Source organism: Podarcis liolepis, assembly GCF_965112155.1.
Source record: "Podarcis liolepis genome assembly, chromosome: 9".
Classification (NCBI taxonomy): Eukaryota; Metazoa; Chordata; class Lepidosauria; order Squamata; family Lacertidae; genus Podarcis; species Podarcis liolepis.
Window position 1 is genome coordinate 37,075,390 of NC_139564.1, and position 20,639 is coordinate 37,096,028.

Consider the following 20,639-nt stretch of genomic DNA (forward strand, 5'->3'; position numbering starts at 1 on the left):
ATTTAGTAATGTTCTGGTTTTCTGTATAATTTGTCTTTCTAGAAGCATTTGCTTTTTGTCTCTCTCTCTAACAAAAAAGAGAGAGACGGTCTTGAGTGAAGACTATAGCTTCTATACTTTAAATTGTCTTGGAATAAAAATAGTTTGTCAATTATTTGTATTAATAATTCCCTACTTGGTTTTGCTGGAATATGACTTTGGTTTTACAAAGCCAGATACTCCCCCCCCCCCCGGGGTATGACTGGTATTTTGGCTATATAAAAGATGACTTTCTCTTCCAGGTATGTGTAAGACACAGTTGGGGACTATCCACTACAGATGCCTTAAAAACTATTCAGAACATGCCTTTTGGTGGTGCACTGAAGGACTTTTAAAAGTTTGAATAGCAGCAGGGTTTTAATATTTTTTCCTCGTAACAGCCCTATTCCTTACTAGGGATCTAGTTATGGCCAAATTATTTAATTACATTTATATCTTCCCCTTCCTCCAAGAAGTTCAAAGTGATACACATGGCATCTTATTTATCCTGTCAGTGATCTGTAAAATAAGTTAGGCTGAGAGAGAGTATTAACCCAGTTGAGTTTCAGTGTTTGAGGGGGCCATTGAACCCTGTAGTAGATATCCCCAGTACTAGTCTCATATTCTGACCATTATGCCACACTGGTGGCCCAATTTGAGAAAATAGCTGTAGCCGCTAAATTTCACTTTAGGTCAAAGATCACTAGATGGCAGATAGCCACCAATAAGGAAGAGTATGCCTAATTTCTCTAGTTGAATCAGTATTAGTGCCTGGAACCTATAGCTATGCAGCACATAGGAACTCCTATTTCCTTTTACTAAAAGGTTCAGTAAAATGTCTGAGTCTTAAATTTTGCTTTTGAAAATTATCACACGCACACTACTAGATTACCGTTTTTATTTTGCAAAGAAATATGCATATTTAAGAAGATCTGCTAAAACTACAGTAAATCCCAATCTAAATAGAAGCTAAAACTCAGACCAGATAAAATGAAGAAGTACTTGGTTTGCTTGGCTAAGGAGAGTTGAGCAGATGTCGTTCTGTCCCATTGGTTTCATTAGACACAAATTCATCTGAATCCCCTAGTTTTTAACTAGAAAAATCCTTCAAATCTAAGGATATGTACAGATGTCCAGAAAAGCAGATGTCCAAAAAATGTTGCCTATACAGCATGCGAATAATAAATTTGGACAACTGCAGTTATGCGGTTGGGCCAGGTATGTAAAATTCATGTATCACTGTGGGGAAGGTGTGTGATCCTCATTTGGACAACAGCACCAGAAAATACTCATACCCATTAGTTGCTGTTTTGAATACCTGCAGCAGTCTGAAGTGCTTTGACTTCAGAATAAAACTGACAGAATCATGTCTCTCTTATAGGAGTTCACCTGTATTATGTCGGTGGTGAAGTCTATGCAGAGTGCCTTAGTGACAGTAGTATATTTGTGCAAAGTCGAAATTGCAATTACCATCATGGCTTCCACCCAACTACAGTCTGCAAAATTCCAAGTGGCTGCAGTTTGAAAATTTTCAACAACCAAGAGTTTGCTCAACTTCTGGCTCAGTCGGTGAACCATGGCTTTGAAACTGTGTACGAACTCACCAAGATGTGCACTATCCGCATGAGCTTTGTAAAGGTAAGCAAGGCTTTGAGGTGAGTGTGCCTTCACGAGGCCTTGGCCTGGGAATAGCAACCTAGACAGACAAAGGCATGTGCATGCAAATGCTGCCCAAAACTTAAATCTTTTGGGGGCTGCTGCTGAGCCTGCTCAACAAATCCTCCAAAAATGTACTCTAGAGCTGAAGCTAAGAAATACTTGATTTTTTAAAATTGCACTGTGTCTTTCATGTTAATCAAACTTAAAACTGAAAGATATTAACAGATAAACTGAAAGATATTAAAAGATAAATAACAGTAATAAAGCAATAAAACTATACCTTGTGACAGGAGAGAAATCACCCCAATGGGTCTAATGCCTAGCAGAAACGTCTTTCCTATTAAGTGGAAGGCCAGTAAGAAGCTTGGTAGGTGCTCCCGGTGCAGAGAGTTCTATAATCTGGGTGCAGCCACTGAGAAATAGAGAAATGTTGTGTTTGGCTGACTTGTTCAGTGGTACCTTAACATCCATCCCCAAAAAAATCTCTGAATTTCTAGAGATAAGGTGCACAGACACTGGATACAAAATAGATGGCAGTGTGTATGGGGGGAAAATAGTATAAAGAATTGAGAGAGCAGCACTGCCTGACTAAACATCAACAGGTGTTTTCCCTTGAAAGTAGAAGCCATTACAGCACAAGCTGCCCCACCCCATTGAGAGTGATCACTTACTTGTAAGATTCATGTCTTCAGGGCTTTCAATCGGGCCCATCTGGCAAGCTTTTAAATCTACTTCAGATTAAAATTCAGAAATCAGAAAATGGTTGCGCTCCTTTAATGCAAAAAATAAAAATAATGTCTCCTTTACTCAATATGACACCATGTTACTGTCTTTGGATTCTTAGAATGCAATTAAATCTGTAGCAAGAATTGTTGTAACAATCACTCTGTGTTTCTAGGGCTGGGGAGCAGAGTATCATCGGCAAGATGTCACAAGCACACCGTGCTGGATTGAGATTCACTTACATGGTCCCCTTCAGTGGCTGGATAAAGTTCTTACGCAGATGGGCTCTCCTCATAACCCAATCTCTTCTGTGTCTTAAAAGGATTCGGAGCAGCTACACTTAAGAAACTATTGAGCCTTGCATGTACTTGAAGGATGTATGAGTCAGACACATGTACAAAACTGGCAGCAGCCTTTATTATACTTGACCTCTGTGACCAACTGTTAGATCAGGAAAAGCCGCTACTAAGTTGTTGGTATCAAAGACTTTTTAGTTTACATAGTAGTAATCTTTATACAGGGCAGCGTGTAATAGCTAGGGATGACCCAAGTCCACGTAATCGGGACGCTGTTCTCAAGCAATCTTATCTAGAACACTAAGATCCCCTTGTGCTGAATTTCCATTGTGTTTTGCGTTCTGGGACGAGTACCAAAAAGAAGAAGGCTACTCTCCTTTTTAACAAGCTTCTCACAATATTCGAAAGCTAATGGTTCTTGGTAATAGTTGCTATCCTCAGACAAATTAAGGCTTCTGTGTAATCTTCTGAAACTGTGTACTGACCATACCGCTGCAAGAATTTTTAGGTATGCTCTTTGCTAAATGTATGTACAGTGTATCTGGAAGTTAGAGATGGACTAGCCTAAAGAAATATAGTTGCGGGAGGTGGGTGGGAAGGGAAGCTGACATGGACAGGTAGAATTATACTGTAAACATAGCTTGTTAAATAAGTCCAAGTCTTGCTGTGTGCATTTCATTTTTATAGAGGCTTCATCTTACTAACTGATATATTTCTGCCCAAGCACAGCTTCATGAAGCAAGGCTGGGTCAATAAATGCTTTTGTCATGTACTGCAAGGTCTGTATATTTCAAGACAAACTATACAGCCTTTTTTAAGATTGGACAGTTTTATGCAGTTCACGTAACAGAAGTAGCTGTTTTCGTTTTGTAAGAGGTTTGTGTTTTGCCAACTTAGCAGATGTTAGCACATGTTGGGAGGACTTAAACAACCTATTCAAGTGTCTCAGACTTAAAGGTTAATTTTTTACCATTTAAATTGTTTTCTTTCTGCTAATGTTTTTATATTCATTCAAGCTGTAGTACTTTTCCAGTATTTTTTTATTCCAAAACTTAGTGGTTCATCTCTACTGAAGTTCAAATAAACGTATTGCTTACTTTGATTAAAACATACTCTTGTGCATTTTCCCCCCTTATCAAACTACAAAACTTGAAGTAGCTGTGATATAAATGAATATCAGTTGCTGAGAACAGTTTCTTGGAAAAGGAGATATGCAATGGAACTGATATGCAAGCTGTCAGCATGGAAGCACAAGCAATACCTGAAGCTCCCTTTTATGCCTTCTTTTAAAAAAGATAGCTTCATTGTCTAATCTTATTGCCACATTTATTGGTAAAATTATTTAAAACTTTGCCGGTGCTTTTAACTGCCTTATTTTACCACATTGCATGTGTTTGCCTTCCTTTTAGCTGCTTGAAAAGCACAAGCTTACCGGTCTTGGTGTGAGGGATGTACCATGGTTCTATGCTCACTGCTTTAAAAAGAAGAAATATACCTAGCAGCAAGATGAGTGCATGCTAATAATGAAGGGAAGTGTGCACAATATCCATCTTCACATGATTAGTTTCTTAAGGATAGAAGAATCATCCTTAACTCAAATTGGCCTAATAGCACCATCAGCCATCAGGTTTATTGGAAGAGCGGAAATAGCTCCAAAAAGCACATAATAAACTGCTAGTCCCTGTTGCCTCTTTGTTTACCGTCACTGCTCACCACATTGTTGTTTTCATCGAGCAACTACCTCATCAATGCATATGGGAAGGTCCATTGTCCAATGTGAGTCATTAGAACTTGCAGTCTAAGAAGATGACAGGAAGCAATCTCTCCTTTGATGAGAATTTCTGGGATGTTATTTGGTGTAGGTAAAATAGCCAAAACGGCACCTGAGATATTGCCAAATTGGAGGAAGACATGAACTAGAATTTAAGAACTGTTTTTCATATCTGACAGTATGAGTGTTACACAACCCACAGTGAGAGCAGAAAAAAACAAGTTAACATTGTGAATAGATTATTTTTAATCAAATAAACAGGCATTTCTGCTTTGTGCTGACAAGCTGAAATAGGATATTTCAGGATCAAGAGCAGCAACTCAACAGCTCAGCTTGTCAGCTGCTACAGAATTTGAACTGCATCAAAGTAAGTGGACCTGAATGTGGTTTTAAAAGGGTGATAGCTTTTTAACCATATACAGCTGAATATGTATTATTGGCGGTAAAGGCTGTAGTTTCTTTTAACTTCTCTGGAACAAATAATAAAGATACTGGTAAGTATTGAATTTATGCTGCATGGTAACTGATCACACTTTTTGAACATTATCAGTTATCTGCCCTCTTCAGGACAGCCTTCAGAGAAAGCACTCTTATCACAAATATAATTGCTTGTTAAAGTGTCACACTGCATTTCACTTCAGTATACATGAGTCATAAGATGAGGTTTCCCACACTTACTGGAACGTGCAGTCTGCAAAGCAATTTGGCTTGGTTTTTAAAACACTTAAAATTTCAGTTTACCCTTTAGCTTTAAATAATAGTAATTGCAAGTTTTCTTTGGTTGAAAATAAAATCTTTCTGCTCACTAGCCAGAAGACAAATATAAATAGCTCCAATGTGTTTTTAAATTACTTTAAAGTTTATTTGGCTGGGATCCACATTGCACATAGCAATGTGCTTGCTCCTCCCAAGACTGCTTGGTATGTAACTCCTATTAAAGGGTGTCTCCTTGGCTCAGGAAGTTTTTATATCATTGACAACTTAGGACAGCATGTGCTAATAAGATATATGCTATGCAGGCACTTCTCCAATTCTGCTTCATAGAGGCTCAGCAAAAGAAGCAAGAGTGGAAGTGTTTCAGACACGCACATGAATTTGAGGTGTGCCATATTTAGTGGCCTAGTGTCACTAAGTGAAACCCACCAGTTGACAAGAACATGTCTCAAAAATTGTTGACTCCCTGCTGGTACAGAGAATGCAAACACCATTCTGACAGCATCTGGAAAAGATGGCTGCAAACCAGGCTTTTTGTTTACTTGGAAAGTTAATCTTTTACATTTGAAGTGTAGAGATTGGGGCCTACAGTTGTGAACATAGAGTACTTCAGGATTCTCCTGAAATCTGGCAGCTGTAACACATGCAAAGCCTTAAAAGAGCTCAAGAGCTCTGGAGACAAAAATATTATTGTGATAAAATGGACATAGGAATCCCTATGAATTCACACCACGTCGATTTCCCAGCATCTCCAGGCAGGGCTGGAAATGTCTGCATCCAAAACCCAATCATCCAGAGCCATGGCCAGTCAAGCTTGACAATTCTGAGCTAGGTAGCCCAACAGCCTGACCTGGTGTGTGTGATTCTGTATCTGCAGCCCAATCCCATGCATGTTAACTACAGAGCTCACTGAGTTCAGCAGGACTTGAGTGTGTATAAGATTGCCGCCTATCTGTGAATAATGCTAAACAAAACTTACTTCTGAATGCATAGAATTGGGCAGCTAGAACTATGTATGGGTGCCTGAGTCAATTTGGTTTTTTAGATTTGTATTATCCTATGGCTTTAAAATGGATGGGCAGTTACTATACCATCCTCATGCAATACAAAAAAGGATAACTTCTAAAGAAAAACTGCATTGAATATAACATCACATAGGACGGGCAAGTGATGTTATAGAAGTATAGGCTGTGTACTCCTAGTGGAGAGTTGAGCCCCTGTGAATTCAGGGCAACTTCTAAGTAATTAGGACTTAGGCTGCATAGGACTGAGCTGTAAAGTATTGGCCAAACACTGATCTGTTTAGAGCTGTGGTTAGCCTCAAAGTGATCTGTCTGGAGACTTAATCACAACCCCAGTTTGATGAGATTTAGAATGAGGTGGAGCAGCAGCAAACTGCCTCCTTTATACTTCTCAGCACTTTGATCACCTCTTCCTGTCCCTAGCCAGTCCATGGCTAGTGCAGCGAAAATCAGGGAAGTGTGTATGTGTGTGTGACAATGGGGATCAGTTGCCAGTGCACTGTTTTTCTAAATGTGCTGGTTGACATAGCTAGTGCTGGCTCCAGGTTTTGTGGGGGGATCTCATGCATGATGCCTACAGTGTGTTCCTTCTAGGGACCTGCTTCCTTGCCCCTGTCCCCACTGCCAGTTGCCCTCTCTCTCTGGGCCCATTACTGCTTAGAAGGAGAGGGCAAGGCAAGTGAAGCCTGTTGCTCATTTTCCTTGTTCTCATCACCCTTCCTGTTGCTCTCCCCCACTCCTTGGAAATATTAGGGGATCAGTTAAAAGGAAGTGAAACTTGAAAGTCAATTAAAATCTCTTTAGGATGCCTGGAATTCATTTAAAACCACAATAATAGAACCTGAAAGAAAATGAATACTAATGATTAGGAAAGTGACATGTAACCCGAAGAGGATGCCAATGTGATTAATATAAGATTTAAAAGTGCTGTAAAAGACTGCAGGTTGCCCACCCCTCAAGCAGACATACAAGCCCTTATTCTGATCTAGCAGGGCTCTCTATTTTCTTATGCCTTTAGGGAATTTGTGGTTACTTTCACCAGGATTGAAATCAGTGCAAATTTACTTATTCTAAACTGTGGTGATGAGATCTAGAATTTAGGACAGTTCCATTTTATATTGTAAGTGGGATTCAACTGTGCCATTAGAGTGGATCTGGAGCTCTTGCACAACAAAACTGCTTCCAGTTAAAAGAAAATAGACATTTCAGGGTTAAGGAAAATGTGGGCTAAATTGGTTTATGTGAAATCATAGAACTTCCTGGCAGATCAGAATGCTCAATAAACTGCTGGCATCATATAACCTCCTTGCAAGCAAATCAGACTGAACACTTAATACACAAGTGATGTGGAAGAAACCTTAGTTGCCTTCCCATAATTGTTAATCCTCTTCTTCATGCCACTGTTTACCTTCCGTGTTCTAAGACTTGGATTGCAGAGCTCTGTAATAATAGGGAGACACCAGCTGCCCATCCACGGTTTTTGAACCTCAACCTCATTTAGGGGTTGGCACCAGACACAGAGATAATAACAGGAGCTAGTTTATAACCTCCCCTTCCTAATTTACTATATGTAGATATTAACAGGGATTGATATTTTATTTCCCCATTGCAGCTACAATATGGGGCTATTGCAGAACCTGGAATAGCTCAGTTGGTAATGGATGAGACTCAGTCTCAGGGTTGTGGGTTCAAGCCCCATGTTGGGCAAAAGATTCATTGCATTGCAGGGAGTTGGACTAGATCAGTTTTTCCCAAACTTTTTCTGACTGTGGCCCCCTTCCGACCTTGTTTCCTTCCTGTGCCCCCCATATGTGTTAATGAATACAGATCTCAGGTTCTGCCCCCCAACAAAAGCCTGTCCCCTAACAAAAATCCTGGCTACACCCATGCCCCCCATTCTACCAGTAGAAAGGCAGCTATTTAAATGTTTTGTTTGTAAATAGAACATGTTTTATTTATAATCTTATAATTTATACAAAATACAATTACATAAAATGATAGGAACATAATGAAATATTGGTGAAGCAGAAGAACAGAATCATGGAGCTGGAAAGGACATCAGGAGACAGCGTTCTAGTGCAACCCCCTGCAATGTAGGAAACTCAGCTAAAGCATCCATGACAGATTACCATCCAACCTCTGGTTAGAAACCTCCAAGGTAGGAGAGTCCAGAACCTCCCAAGGAAGATCCATCTTCCATGTATTATACAAAATAAACAACACTTATTTGACCTAAGTTAATAGACACAGAGGGGGAAGCCTACAAATACATCCAAAAGGCACCTAGGGAGTTCTGTATATAGGAGAATTTTAAAAAACAAGTGGTCCTCACTGACCTGGTGCAAAAGGATATTGTCATCCAGAGGAGCCCTGGCTGCCTAGATAAAACACTATAGCCCAGAGGTTTTCAACCTTTTTGAGTCCATGGCTCCCTTGACAAACTACATTCTTTCTGCGGCACTCCTGTGGGGCTCATGAACCCAGTTATGTCACCCCTTGCCTGCAGAGTTGGCAGCCTCTCACCCTTTTTTGAACACACTCTCTTGAGTGTTCCCTCAGCCTCCTCGCCTCTCCCCTCTACTTGGGAGTCCTCTGGGCAGCCGCTGCTGCCGCCCCTGGTCTCTGAGCTGCATCTAAAGAGAGGGCAGGGGCCTGGGAAGAGGATGCCCCCAACCTTAGTGGCCCAATGGCCAAATGTGAGGCCAGCACCTTACCTTGGACGCTTCTGGGCCTGCATGGGGCCACTCAGCTCCCAGGCAGGCATTGTACACGGCAAGCACAAGAAAGGCCAGTGTGGTGCCTGCCTGTCTTCCTGGCCTCCCACCTGGTCCATTCCCAACAGCAAGGGCTGGTGGACTGGCTGGCTGGGCTCCCTCACCCACTTGCTTACTCTGAGGCAGCCTCTGCTGGCAACCCCCTGGCCAGCCCCAGAGGCACCATTCGCCTGCGGAGCTTGTAGCCAGGGCTGCGGCAACAAACAGCTACGCAAGCCTTTGGGAGGCAGAGACGTAAGAGGGAAGGAAAGAGGGACTGAGGCCAGGTTTGCCTGCAGCACCCCTGACCATCGTTCAAGGCACCTCAGCACACTGGTTGAAAACCACTGCTATAGCACCCCACACCCTTACCTGGGAGTAAGTCCCACTGAACTCAGGGCAGCTTTCTTCTGAGCAGTTTTTTAATAGACGCAAGTCAGCAGCACCAGAGGGCCTCGCTTGGCTAGGCGCTGGGGTGGATAGCAACCCTGGACTACTCTGCAGGATTGTTGTAAGCCACTCTATGTCCTTCTCATGAAATATGGGCATAAATATATCGAATTTCACCCTCCCTACAACAAGGGATCCGTATTTTTACGAGGCTGCAGGACGTTTCTGTCGCTCCCTCCCGAAGAACCGCTTTGACAGCATTTTATGTATTTATTCATCAACCAAGGAATATATAAGCGTTATGAAATAAGCAAATACTTGCAAGGCAATTAAAACACACACACACCAAACTAAAGGATCTTTGCTTTCACCCTTTGCGCGAGGAGGTGAAAGGACTGCGTTTGCCCCCGCTGTAAGAAAGAGACAGGTTCAGGTCTCTCCGCAGACACAACAACCGCCGTCTGAAACTTTTTTCAAACTCCAACGGACATGGCTGCCTTCGATTGCGCCTGCGTCTCCCTTTGCAACGCCCCCGCCCCGCCCCCGCAGCTGCCCGGTTTCTACGCAGGCGCAGTTGGCAGACATAGGCACGGAGCAGCTGGGCAGGGCGGGGTCAAGGCTAGAGGAGGTTGCGGTTCAAGTTGCGTGCTGCTTTGCGTCCTCTGGCGTATCCCGGATGTGAAAAGGTTCGGAGCAGCGGGGTCATTTCCTTGTTGTGGTGCGGGCGGGGGGGCGGGAGCGTCTTTGCTAGTCGACCCGCGTCCGCCTGGGTTTCGTGGACCGCCAGTTTGGTGGACCCCCGGCGGCGTTGCATTTGCGTTGCCTATTTAGAAACAGGTCTCTGTCCTTTCACGGTGCTTAAACGCAAGCCATCTTAGGTAGCAATAAAACCAGTGCAGGATGGCGGGGGGTACAGGTTTTGCAGTGGTTTGAGAGGCGACCCTGTGCACACTTACCTGGGGGTTAAGCCCCACGGGAGCCCAAATAAACATGACAAGGGTTGTGCTGCTGGAAGTGTATGCAGCTATAAATTACCAGTTATCTGTATTTAAGTGTTCAGCGTGACATAATTTGGGAGAACATATATGAGAGAGGGTCTCCTCCCCTCCTCTCACCCCCCCCGGAGAATTAAACTATAATATTGCTGGACTGTAACAATGTTACTTGGGGCCTAGGTTTTGTTTGTTTTTTTAAAAGGTCACTCGGCTCCTTCACTTCAGAAGGCAGCATATCATTTAACTGGAATGCTTAAATGTGGATTTTAGTCTACTGTTGGTTTTATCTCTCACAGTAGGTTATAGAAGAAAGTTTAAGTTGTCTGTGTTGCCGGATAGAAGTGTGGTTAACTGATAAAGCCCTTACTAATCTGTACTTTTCTTTCAAAAAAACAATTACCACCGTCAGTGTTGTGCGTCAGATTGCCTTGTAATATAAGATAAGTGTCTGCGTATGTTAGAATGTTTAGTCTGTTTTAGAATTCTGCTAAGTGTTGATTCAGCAATGTTCTCTTGATTTCATTCAGCAATGTTCCCTTGATTTCAGTAGAGCTTACTTCCAAGTAAGCATTTTGACCTAAAACATTTTCTGAGTGGTAAATAAAAAGAATTACTGTACTATTACAGTACTACATTGGAATATGAGAATCAATAGGAGTAGGAAGGTGGGACTAATACATACACCCACAATACCTGAATATGGAAGAGAGCCCTCTGTGTACACAAGAGTACTGTTTTATTGTAGAAATTCAAATATCACAATGTAATAGGAAGCATCCATTAAGTTCAGATAACATGGGTGTGCAGGTTGGTCATTCTGAGAGCATAAAGTGCCCTGCTGAATCAGACTAAAGGCCTCTCTAATTGAGTATCCTGTTTCTCAGAGTGGCCAACCACAGTGTTAGAGTTGTTCAAATGGAGAGTACATTAACTTTCAGTTTAAAGTTCACCTCAACAGGGGCAACAACCTGTGGTTCCTTTACCAGGGAATGTTGTGGAGAACTTGCCGTAATTTGTCATTTCCTACCGTTCTGCAATTTGTTTTTGTTTTGTTTGCTTATGTTCAGTTTAGAGAACCAGGTTTCATTTAGTTTTGTTCTCAGTTGCTAGTAGTTCGGTAACTGAGGGAAAATTTGTATGATTTGGAAAATCTGCAGGTTGAGAGTAAGTGCTGGATGTGGGGAGGCGAAGTTCACAAAGTGTGTATTAGGTTCGTAGAAATTGTAAGTAAAAACTTAACCATTATAAAACAGCCTAGTAAATAAACTTAAAAATTGCTAGCCTACTGGGGGCTGGCATAAGAGGAAGGTGAACTCATTCTCTCCTCTAGCAGCCTACTGTGTTTGCTGGGCACAGAGAAGGGACAGAGTACTCTTCTGCCAGCCCACCCACTTGCCAGCTACAGGGAACCAGGCAGAGGGCCTTCTCGGCAGTGGCACCTGCCTGTGGAACGCCCTCCCATCAGATGTCAAAGCGATAAACAACTACCTGACATTCAGAAGACATCTTAAGGCAGCCCTGTTCAGGGAAGTTTTTAATGTGTGACATTTTAGTGTATTTTTGGTCTCTGTGGAAGCCGCCCAGAGTGGCTGGGGAAACCCAGCCAGATGGGCGGGGTATAAATAATAAATTATTATTATTATTATTATTATTATTATTATTATTATTATTATTATTGCCTGCATGCGATTCTGCACACTCCTTCTCACCTATGGCTCTGCCACTAAGGTTTTCCTGATATTTGTCTTCTTTAAGGGTCTGAGTATATGATGTAGAGTTAGAAGCCAAGGGGGTGTCGAACCCTTTCCCTATGTACCTCTTCGCTGCTTCAAATACACTTCATGAGGCCTTTAAAAATGTGGAAGTACCAAGCATTTTTCTTTTCCTATTAGGCTTCCAAAAAACGGATTTCTCTGAATCAAGACAAAATGAATGGATCATCACTGCTGCTGCGATTTCCACTCTGTTTTCTTCAGAGAAGGCTTCCTAATAGTTTTGACGGTTTCTGCTGGAGGTCCAGCCCTGGATCTGCTTTTTCATGTGTCCAACAGCTGAATTCATTACAACAGTGTTGTTCAAGGAGGATGATATCTTCAAAGGGCTTGAACACTGGACTCTGTTATCCAGCAGTGTTGGAACATCAGACACGAGAGCTCTCTGACCAGGAACAGAGACTTCTAGACAAATTGTACAATGGATTAATTCAAGGACACAGGGCCTGCCTGGCGGAAGCCATTACTCTCGTAGAATCCACACACAGCAGGAAGAAGGAGATTGCACAGGTGCTCCTTCAGAAGGTACTATCCTACCACAGAGAACAAGAGCAGTTAAATAAAGGAAAGCCACTAGCCTTTAGAGTGGGTCAGTTCTCTTTTGTTTGTGCAGTTATTGCTGTTTTGATGATTTAATGTGTCTTCACTTGTCAGTTGTTAAAGAAATACAGTTTAATTAATTCTAAAAAGGAATTGTACCCTATTAGCTTATGATTGGTTGTGATATGTCACACTAACTATGCATTGCTGAATGCCTCTGTTATAATGCTTGTCCCCTATGGAATATGTTTAGTTCAGTGAATGTCATCCCCAAAGTCCCATTACTTTTAACGTGCCACTAAAATTGCTCCCTATGAACTGTCTCATTTTCTTATTAATATTCTGCCAGCACAGTGCATCAGCTGTTGTTTTTAATTGGAGCAAAATAATTTACTTAACCAGTATGAAACATGCTTGTATATGACATTCCTTTCTTGTAGGTTAGGAAAAATAGTCAACAAATCAGAAGGTGGGCTGCTATGGGAAGAGTTAAGTGATTCATTCTAGAGATGGAAGTTACCATGTGGAATGTGAATTTTCTTTAAAAAGCGAACCATGACATGTATGTTGTCCAATAACAAGATTATGAGAAAATTTACAACTTTGGAGGGAAGAGTTGTGGTCAAGAATTAAGAGTGAAGCAGAGATTATTGGTATCTATCTGGGTTTAGGAAGGTTTCTTTTCAGGATTTTTATTTTATGTGTTGGGACATTCTTATACTACCTTTCACATCAGGCTCAACGTGGTGTACAAAATTTTTAAAAGCCAAGAACAATAATAAAAGCATAATGCAATACAATACAAGCTACATGCAACTGAAACTAGAAATGAATAAATTAAATCCCATACTGGAATAAGATGTCAATAGAAGCCTCAGGAGTTGCCAGTGTCTCAACAATAATGGTGCCTGCCTAAGTTTGAGGGAAGGAGGTGCCACCACAGTGAAGACTCCTCCCTTGCTCATTGCCTACTGAAGCTCTGTAAGCACTGGTGGTCACTCCAGGAGGTCCTCACCAAAAAAGCATTGTGACCCGGAAACTACAACTAATCCAGAATGCGGCAGCTAGACTGGTGAATGGGAGTGGCCGCCGAGACCATATAACACTGGTCGTGAAAGACCTACATTGGCTCCCAGTACGTTTCTGAGCACAATTCAAAGTGTTGGTGCTGACCTTTAAAGCCCTAAATGACCTCGGTCCAGTATACCTAGAGGTGTGTCTGCACCCCCAACGTTCTGCCTGGACACCGAGGTCCAGCTCCAAGGGCCTTCTGGCAGTTCCCTCACTGCGAGAAGTGAGGTTACAGGGAACCAGGTAGAGGGCCTTCTCGGTGGTGGCGCCCGCCCTGTGGAATGCCCTCCCGTCAGATGTCAAGGAAATAAACAACTATCATCTGAAGGCAGGCCTATTTAGAGAAGTTTTTAATATTTGAAGTTTTATTCTGTTTTTCATCTGTTGGGAGCTGCCCAGAGTGGCTGGGGAAACCTAGCCAGATGGGCAGGGTATAAATAATAAATTATTATTATTATTAGGCCATTTTCATAGTAAGGAGACAGACTTGCACTCAGAGTTATGATTGCATGTTAGAACAAAGGATCTTTATATTCCGACTTAGGATTGTCTGGACCTCCTGGTGCTGGGAAATCAACATTTATTGAATGCTTTGGGAAAATGCTCACTGAAAGAGGACACAAAGTGTCTGTCTTGGCAGTGGACCCATCTTCTAGCACCAGTGGTGGTGAGTATGTGTGAATGCATCACTTATCTCTCATGCCTCTTTCCTTGCCAGTTGTAGGGACATAGATTGGGCTGCAAGCCTATGTAGGCTTACCTGGGAGAAAGTGCTATGGAAAATGGTGGGGCTTTACATCTGAGTGGGTTGGTTTCGCTCTGTCAGTTACTGGCTGTTCTTTAATTATGTGACTTGCCTCATCTTGAAAGCTCAGCAACAGTCGTAACAAAGGTGGAAAGCAGACATAAGATTAATTGATAGTATTATGGATGCTGGCTTTTATTCTAAAGACCATGAACGGAAGGAAGTTAACAGAAGAAAACTTTGTAATCACTCCCCCCTGCAGCTTCCTGCTCTCCTGAAAAAGTAGGGCTGGAGGGGTGGGGGCGCTTTGTGGACAGTCTGCAATGTGGTACAAGGGCCCGGGGTGGGGTGGGGGGAATCACCCAAAACTGGGTGGAGGAACTTGGCACACAATAGTTCTCTTTGAAGGACTGTTCTCTGCAGCCTAGTTGTCATCAAAGAATAAGTCTGCATTAATGGAGACATGGGTAAAGGTTTTGAATGGCTAGACTGTTATGAAACTCCCCCCCCCCTTTTCTTTCTTTTGTTCAATGCTTCAGGCTCACTCTTGGGTGATAAGACGAGAATGACCGAGTTGTCGAGAGATATGAATGCTTACATCAGGCCCTCTCCAACCAGAGGAACGCTAGGAGGTGTAACGCGGACCACAAATGAAGCTATTCTGCTGTGTGAAGGAGGTGGCTATGACATAGTTCTTGTAGAAACAGTAGGTCAGTGAAATGTCATTCCATTCTATGCAGCCTGCAGCATGGCTTCTTCCATGGGGACACAGCTCGGTAGTTCTGCTTTGCATTGTGGCCTGCTGAGCCAAGAAGAGAGAGACAACCCAAGTCGTGGGTGCAGCGGAATCAGTGCTACTTTGTGATAAAATGAGTGGGGAACTGAATCTGGTCAGTGGGTCATATCCTCATCTTCACACATTGCAGGCCAATTTTGACAACTGGGTGGTATCGCAGTGTCATCAGGTGATCATTTCAAGCACCAGCTGATAATCAGCTGATAGTTGGCACTTGAGAAAAGCTGCGCAAAGGGCTTTTCAGGTACCACTGATTAGCAGTCCCTGCAAGCCCCCTTTTATCCAACCCCACTTTTACCTGCCTCACACCTGACGTCGTATATTGTGTCAGGTGTAGGGCAGGTCAGTGTGGCTTGGCTGAAACTGCCTTGGAGGGCAAATGGGGAGGCCTGGCAGGCCTAATTAGGCATGTGGGTCAGAGGTTCCTCACTCCTTTGATAAAATATTGCTAGAAAAACTGCAGCCATGGTGCTCCATCAATACAGTGCAGTGCAACTGAGCCTGTATGTACAACTCTTCAGGAAGAATATCCCCCAGGGGACGATAATTACTCGGCCTAGGCAAGAAGGGATTTAATACAGCTCAGCTCCATAATGTGGATTGACTTATTCCCATTCCTTAATTTGCTTGAACTTTTAGGATGTGCATGCAAACATTTGTTTTACTGCTACTCTCATAGGCCTCAGTTGTTGAAGTCTCTCAGGTTCCCTCCTTCCATCCTCTGGTAGTGTCGTACCCTGGTATTATTATTATTTGTCATTGTATCTCCAAAGTGACTGGTCAATTTCTGCTCTTGATCCTCAGGTGTGGGTCAGTCGGAGTTTGCTGTTGCTGATATGGTTGATATGTTTGTATTGCTACTGCCACCAGCAGGAGGTGACGAGCTGCAGGTAATAAGGCTACATTTGGCAGAAGTCTGAACTTCATATAAACCATAACTGTAGGAGGTCTTCCTGAGTCATTCTGAGCTACCAGAACTGACCAACAAAACATTTTTGAATTTTGACATTGCTGGTTTTTGCTAGCAATCCTTACGCCTCCTAAAAATCTGTCATAATACAAATGGGCAATAGTTCATTATTTTTATTACAGTGGTACCTCAGGTTACAGACGCTTCAAGTTACAGACTCTGCTAACCCAGAAATAGTCCCTTGGGTTAAGAACTTTGCTTCAGGATGAGAACAGAAATCTCACGGTGGCGGTGCAGCAGCAGCAGGAGGCCTCATTAGCTAAAGTGGTGCTTCAGGTTAAGAAGAGTTTCAGGTTAAGAACGGACCTCCAGAATGAATTAAGTTCTTAACCTGAGGTACCACTGTAATGCTTTTGTGTATGCTTAGGGGACAGAGTGCTTTCCAATTTTATTTTGCTTGTCCTCTGAACAAACCTGCAAAGACATGAAACTCTTGATCTCATTTTATAAGAGCTATTTCTGTCTGGCAAGGTTGAAATCCTATAATGGCTTTAAAATGATAACTCTACTTCTGCTTTTGGAAACCTTTGCTAGCATGCATTAGAATTAATTCTTTTACCATCAGATCTTTATATACACCTGAATGTGTGAATGTTTCATATTAGACATGTGAACTTAGTGGTCTAAACAATCAGGGAATCCTTTTAAGAGCTTGTGAAGGCTCTTTCTGCCCCTCTTCATTTATCTAGTCCTCAGGGTGTTACTGGAAATGGCAATTAAAAGTCTAGCTGTTCTGTTTTAAAAATGATCTTTGGGTATTTGAGGGAGATATTAATTAGTTATAGACAGTGTCTCTGAGATTTCTGTTACTTTCTTTCCTTGTTCTGTTCAGGGTATCAAGCGAGGTATAATTGAGATGGCTGATCTTGTTGCTGTAACCAAAGCTGATGGAGATCTAGTTGTACCGGCACGGAGAATTCAAGCAGAATACGTCAGTGCTCTGAAATTACTCCGTAAGCGCTCAAAGGTTTGGAGCCCAAAGGTTGGTACATCCAAAATAATCGTTTCCTTTTCAGCCAGGAAAAAATACGAGACACAGGTGAGGAAAGATAATGCTATAGAAATTACTACACTAGGCACAGTACTAGCTTAAACTGCCTGGTTCTTCAAGTACCAAAGTTTTCTTCCACATTTGGTACTGCAGCAAAGGCACCTGTGTAAGCTTAGCAGTCATGCAGTAAGAGGTTCTTCTGTTCATCAGGAACTGGCTAAGGAAGCAGAAGCAGAGAGCAGGAACAGAGGACAATTCTCACACTGAAGGGATGTAGAAAGTTGAGCCCTCAAAGGTTCAGTTTTGGGAGATGTGCTTTGTGAAAGGTTACTTCAAAAGACAAAGGGATAAGTTGTCTTTGAAAGTTACTCGGAAACTACAACTAATCCAGAATGTGGCAGCTAGACTGGTGACTGGGAACGGCCACCGGGACCATATAACACCGGTCCTAAAAGATCTCCATTGGCTCTTAGTACATTTCCAAGCACAATTCAAAGTGTTGGTGCTGACCTTTAAAGCCCTGTTTTGGATCCAAAAGTAGCTCATAACTTTCTTAGTGTTGGACCATACAAAGCTACTTTATCGGTTAACTAGCTTGTCTACATTGGCCTGCCCAAGATTAGTTCCTTAGAATAAAAACTTGCTTAGATGTACAGCATTCAGTTTTGGAGTTTCAGGTTCTTTGTTTAAAGGCAGCTCTTGCCTGTTGCGGTCGAATCTGGTTTTATAGAATATAAGTTACTAAGAACTCATGTTTAGGTCAATACTAATAGCCTTAATTTGTCCTGCATCTTGAAAAAAACCTTCTCAATCCGATAGGTAATACGAATCTCTGCCAAAACTGGAGAAGGCATCTCTGACATATGGGATAAGATGACAGAATTCCGAGACCTCATGCTTACAAGCAGCGAGTTGATGACCAAACGAAGGAGACAGCAAAAAGTGTGGATGTGGAATGTAATCCAAGAAAGCATGCTGGATCATTTCCGGAGTCACTTGGCAGTGAGAGATCAGATTCCACTTCTGGAAGAAAAGGTTGTCAGTGGAATTCTCTCTCCAGGGCTGGCTGCAGACCTATTGCTCAAAGCTTTTAAAGAAAGATCTTAACATTCACCTTTGTGCATGACCTGATTTTCACCATTTACCTGTACACTACAAACAGTTTCCTAAGGCATAAATTGTTCTACTTCAGTGAATCTGCACACTTTTACCTGGTAACAAAAATGTTCTGTAAATGGAAGTCGATCCTTTTTATTTACAGCATGTTTAAAGGTATGCAGTTGTAATGGTACACAAGTGCTTTACTGTTAGTTCAAATTTATTTCTAATCTGCAGGGGATGCTAGAGAGAATACAGTGGTGCCTCGCAAGACGAAAAGAATCCGTTCTGTGATTCTCTTCGTCTAGCGGTTTTTTCGTCTTGCGAAGCAAGCCCATTGAAGGATTAGCGAATTAGTGCTATTAGCGGCTTTTAGCGGCTTATCTGCTGATCGGATCATCTGATAAGCGGCTTAGAAAAAGGGGGGCGGGAAGGAAAAAAAAACAGCAGGAACTCGCAAGACATTGTCGTCTTGCGAAGCAAGCCCATAGGAAATTCGTTTTGTGAAGCACCTCCAAAACGGAAAACTCTTTCGTCTAGCGAGTTTTCCGTCTTGCGAGGCATTCGTCTTGCGGGGCACCACTGTATCAGCAGTGAGCACAGTCATGTTTTAATATTTGCCTCAGTTGTCAGCACTTGCCCAATCATCTTCATTGGTCGAAACTTCCAACTGCTTGAACTTTATTAATTACAATGTATCATTAAAAGGGTAAGAGTGAATTAGACATTGGATAATTTTTAATAAGTTTAATTTAGAAATCCTTAATTCTGTTTATACAGCAACTCAGAGATAATAGGGATTAAAAGAGGATGGCGAATCTTTGTGTGCATAACAGGGACATAATGCTTTTTGCAAGCCAACTTATTGTACAACCATGTTAGTCCTTGAGTTTCACCCCAAGATCTGTTACAGCAGCATGATGACGCATAACTACCGTTGCACCAATGTGTTGCAAACCCATGAACCTCAATTCCTTCTGCCCCAGATGGCATGCACAGGGTCCATTTGTGTCAAGAGGGTGAACATGTGGGTCTTCATTCATGCTTAGGTTGCAATCCTATACCTGTATATTTGAGAAGGTGCCTCACTTATAGCAAAGGTTGCTCCTGCGGAGTAAGCATGCAGATCAGTCTACTTATGCTGCATGCATGCTGACCCTGATTCTTCAGGCTAGTATTACTCTTGTTCCTGCTGATGTATTTTAGTGCCAAGGACCAAGGCTTCAGTGCCTCAGATTAGTTATAAAAAAGGAGACTTAGTACAAAGACCATGGAGAAGAACCTCAAACAATGCAAGCTAGTGATGAGCTTCAACTGGGATAAAATAACAAGCTCTAAAGCACATGATTTTCCTGATAGTTAACTGCTAGCTACTGCACTGCATACATAAAAACTCATTTTTCTCCTTCAAGTTCAGGAGCTTGAACGATCCATTGTTTGGCTGTTATATTGTCAGTGTTGCTCTTATAAGGAAGTTCCTCTCCCTCCACGCCCGGCTATATCTAATCTACACTGGACCTTTCTAAATCCATTACTTCCTGTAACACAAGCTGGGGTAGCCTTTAATACGTCTAGCCCTCCTGCGTATTGCTTCCTTATTTCTGTAGTGCTGCCACATACACTCTCTTCCTTTCTAATCCTTTGCTCGTGTTCTTTCACCTCCCATCTTGCTTTGCGTGTTTATTTTCATTTTGTACTTTTGTTTTCCGTGCTGTACTAAAGTAAACAAGGCCATTCTCAAAAAAACCCCAAAAACACAACCATATTATTAAATGTTTGGTTCGTTTATTTTTATTTTTTTACAGTAGTGGTACAGTAGAACACTTTTGTGAAAATGTAACCAGATAATATCTGTTGAAAAGCAACCCATTTTTTTCTTTCCTTTTGGGACTGGATGGAAAAGGATGGTTTAGTAAAACCAAAGTTGTGTGCTGTCTTTAATCCAGCGTCTGAGAAGCCGCTATTTGGTGGAGGGAAGGAAGACTAGAGATGGTGATGGTGTCAAAATCATCACCAGCACTTTTTATCTTTCACATATACTCCCTCCCCGCCCCCCCACTTTCTCTCACACGTACTCCCTCTAACCCCCCCCCCCAATGTCCCACACAGCAAAAAGGAGTATTCATTCATCATATTTTTCCACAGCTGCTGGGAAAATAAACCTCCAGCAAATTGGAAGCTGCTACTGTTAAACCACAGAGCCAAGGACCTGCCGATCAGAAGGTCAACGGTTCGATCCCCGCGTGGGGTGAGCTCAGTCATTGCTCGGTCCCTGCTCCTGCCCACCTAGCAGTTCGAAAGCATGTCAAAGTGTA

The 20,639-nt window shown here is 42.3% G+C and overlaps 2 protein-coding genes and 1 long non-coding RNA gene across 5 annotated transcripts in view; 2 read left to right on the top strand and 1 right to left on the bottom strand.

Moving 5' to 3' along the window:
• The window catches only part of SMAD1 (SMAD family member 1), a 37,394-nt gene extending 33,590 nt beyond the window's left edge, over positions 1-3,804 (top strand). For both annotated transcript variants that reach the window (XM_083460222.1, XM_083460223.1), the window contains exons 6-7: positions 1,400-1,656; positions 2,576-3,804. In XM_083460222.1, coding sequence (XP_083316348.1) covers positions 1,400-1,656; positions 2,576-2,719 — 401 coding nt within the window. In that variant the 3' untranslated portion in view covers positions 2,720-3,804. The remainder of the gene's footprint in view (positions 1-1,399; positions 1,657-2,575) is intronic.
• A 295-nt stretch (positions 3,805-4,099) lies between these two features.
• On the bottom strand, positions 4,100-9,838 carry LOC310686482. The gene is made up of 2 exons (XR_014515958.1): positions 9,693-9,838; positions 4,100-4,579 (listed from the first exon to the last, which is right to left on the bottom strand). It is a non-coding gene; the product is annotated as an uncharacterized lncRNA (long non-coding RNA).
• A 78-nt stretch (positions 9,839-9,916) lies between these two features.
• Positions 9,917-19,049, top strand: MMAA (metabolism of cobalamin associated A). Of its 2 annotated transcripts, none has more exons than XM_083520085.1 (8): positions 9,917-10,032; positions 12,234-12,702; positions 14,269-14,391; positions 15,009-15,179; positions 16,070-16,155; positions 17,068-17,217; positions 18,046-18,581; positions 18,916-19,049. In XM_083520085.1, the coding sequence occupies exons 2-7, from the start codon at positions 12,270-12,272 to the stop codon at positions 18,331-18,333; spliced, it is 1,251 nt and encodes a 416-aa protein (XP_083376211.1). In that variant the 5' UTR covers positions 9,917-10,032; positions 12,234-12,269; the 3' UTR covers positions 18,334-18,581; positions 18,916-19,049. The 2 variants fall into 2 exon arrangements, with proteins under 2 accessions (XP_083376211.1, XP_083376210.1); XM_083520084.1 differs by lacking the exon at positions 9,917-10,032 and adding an exon at positions 11,499-11,564.
• The last annotated feature ends 1,590 nt before the right edge of the window (positions 19,050-20,639 follow it).

Excerpts from the sequence above, each read along its gene's own strand:
- MMAA (XM_083520084.1), top strand. The coding sequence starts at position 11,517 with ATGTGGGGAGGCGAAGTTCACAAAGTGTGTATTAGGTTCGTAGAAATT. Across the intron at positions 12,703-14,268 it reads GCCACTAGCCTTTAGAGTGG|GATTGTCTGGACCTCCTGGT; the intron begins GTCAGTTCTCTT and ends ATTCCGACTTAG. Across the intron at positions 16,156-17,067 it reads CAGGAGGTGACGAGCTGCAG|GGTATCAAGCGAGGTATAAT; the intron begins GTAATAAGGCTA and ends TGTTCTGTTCAG.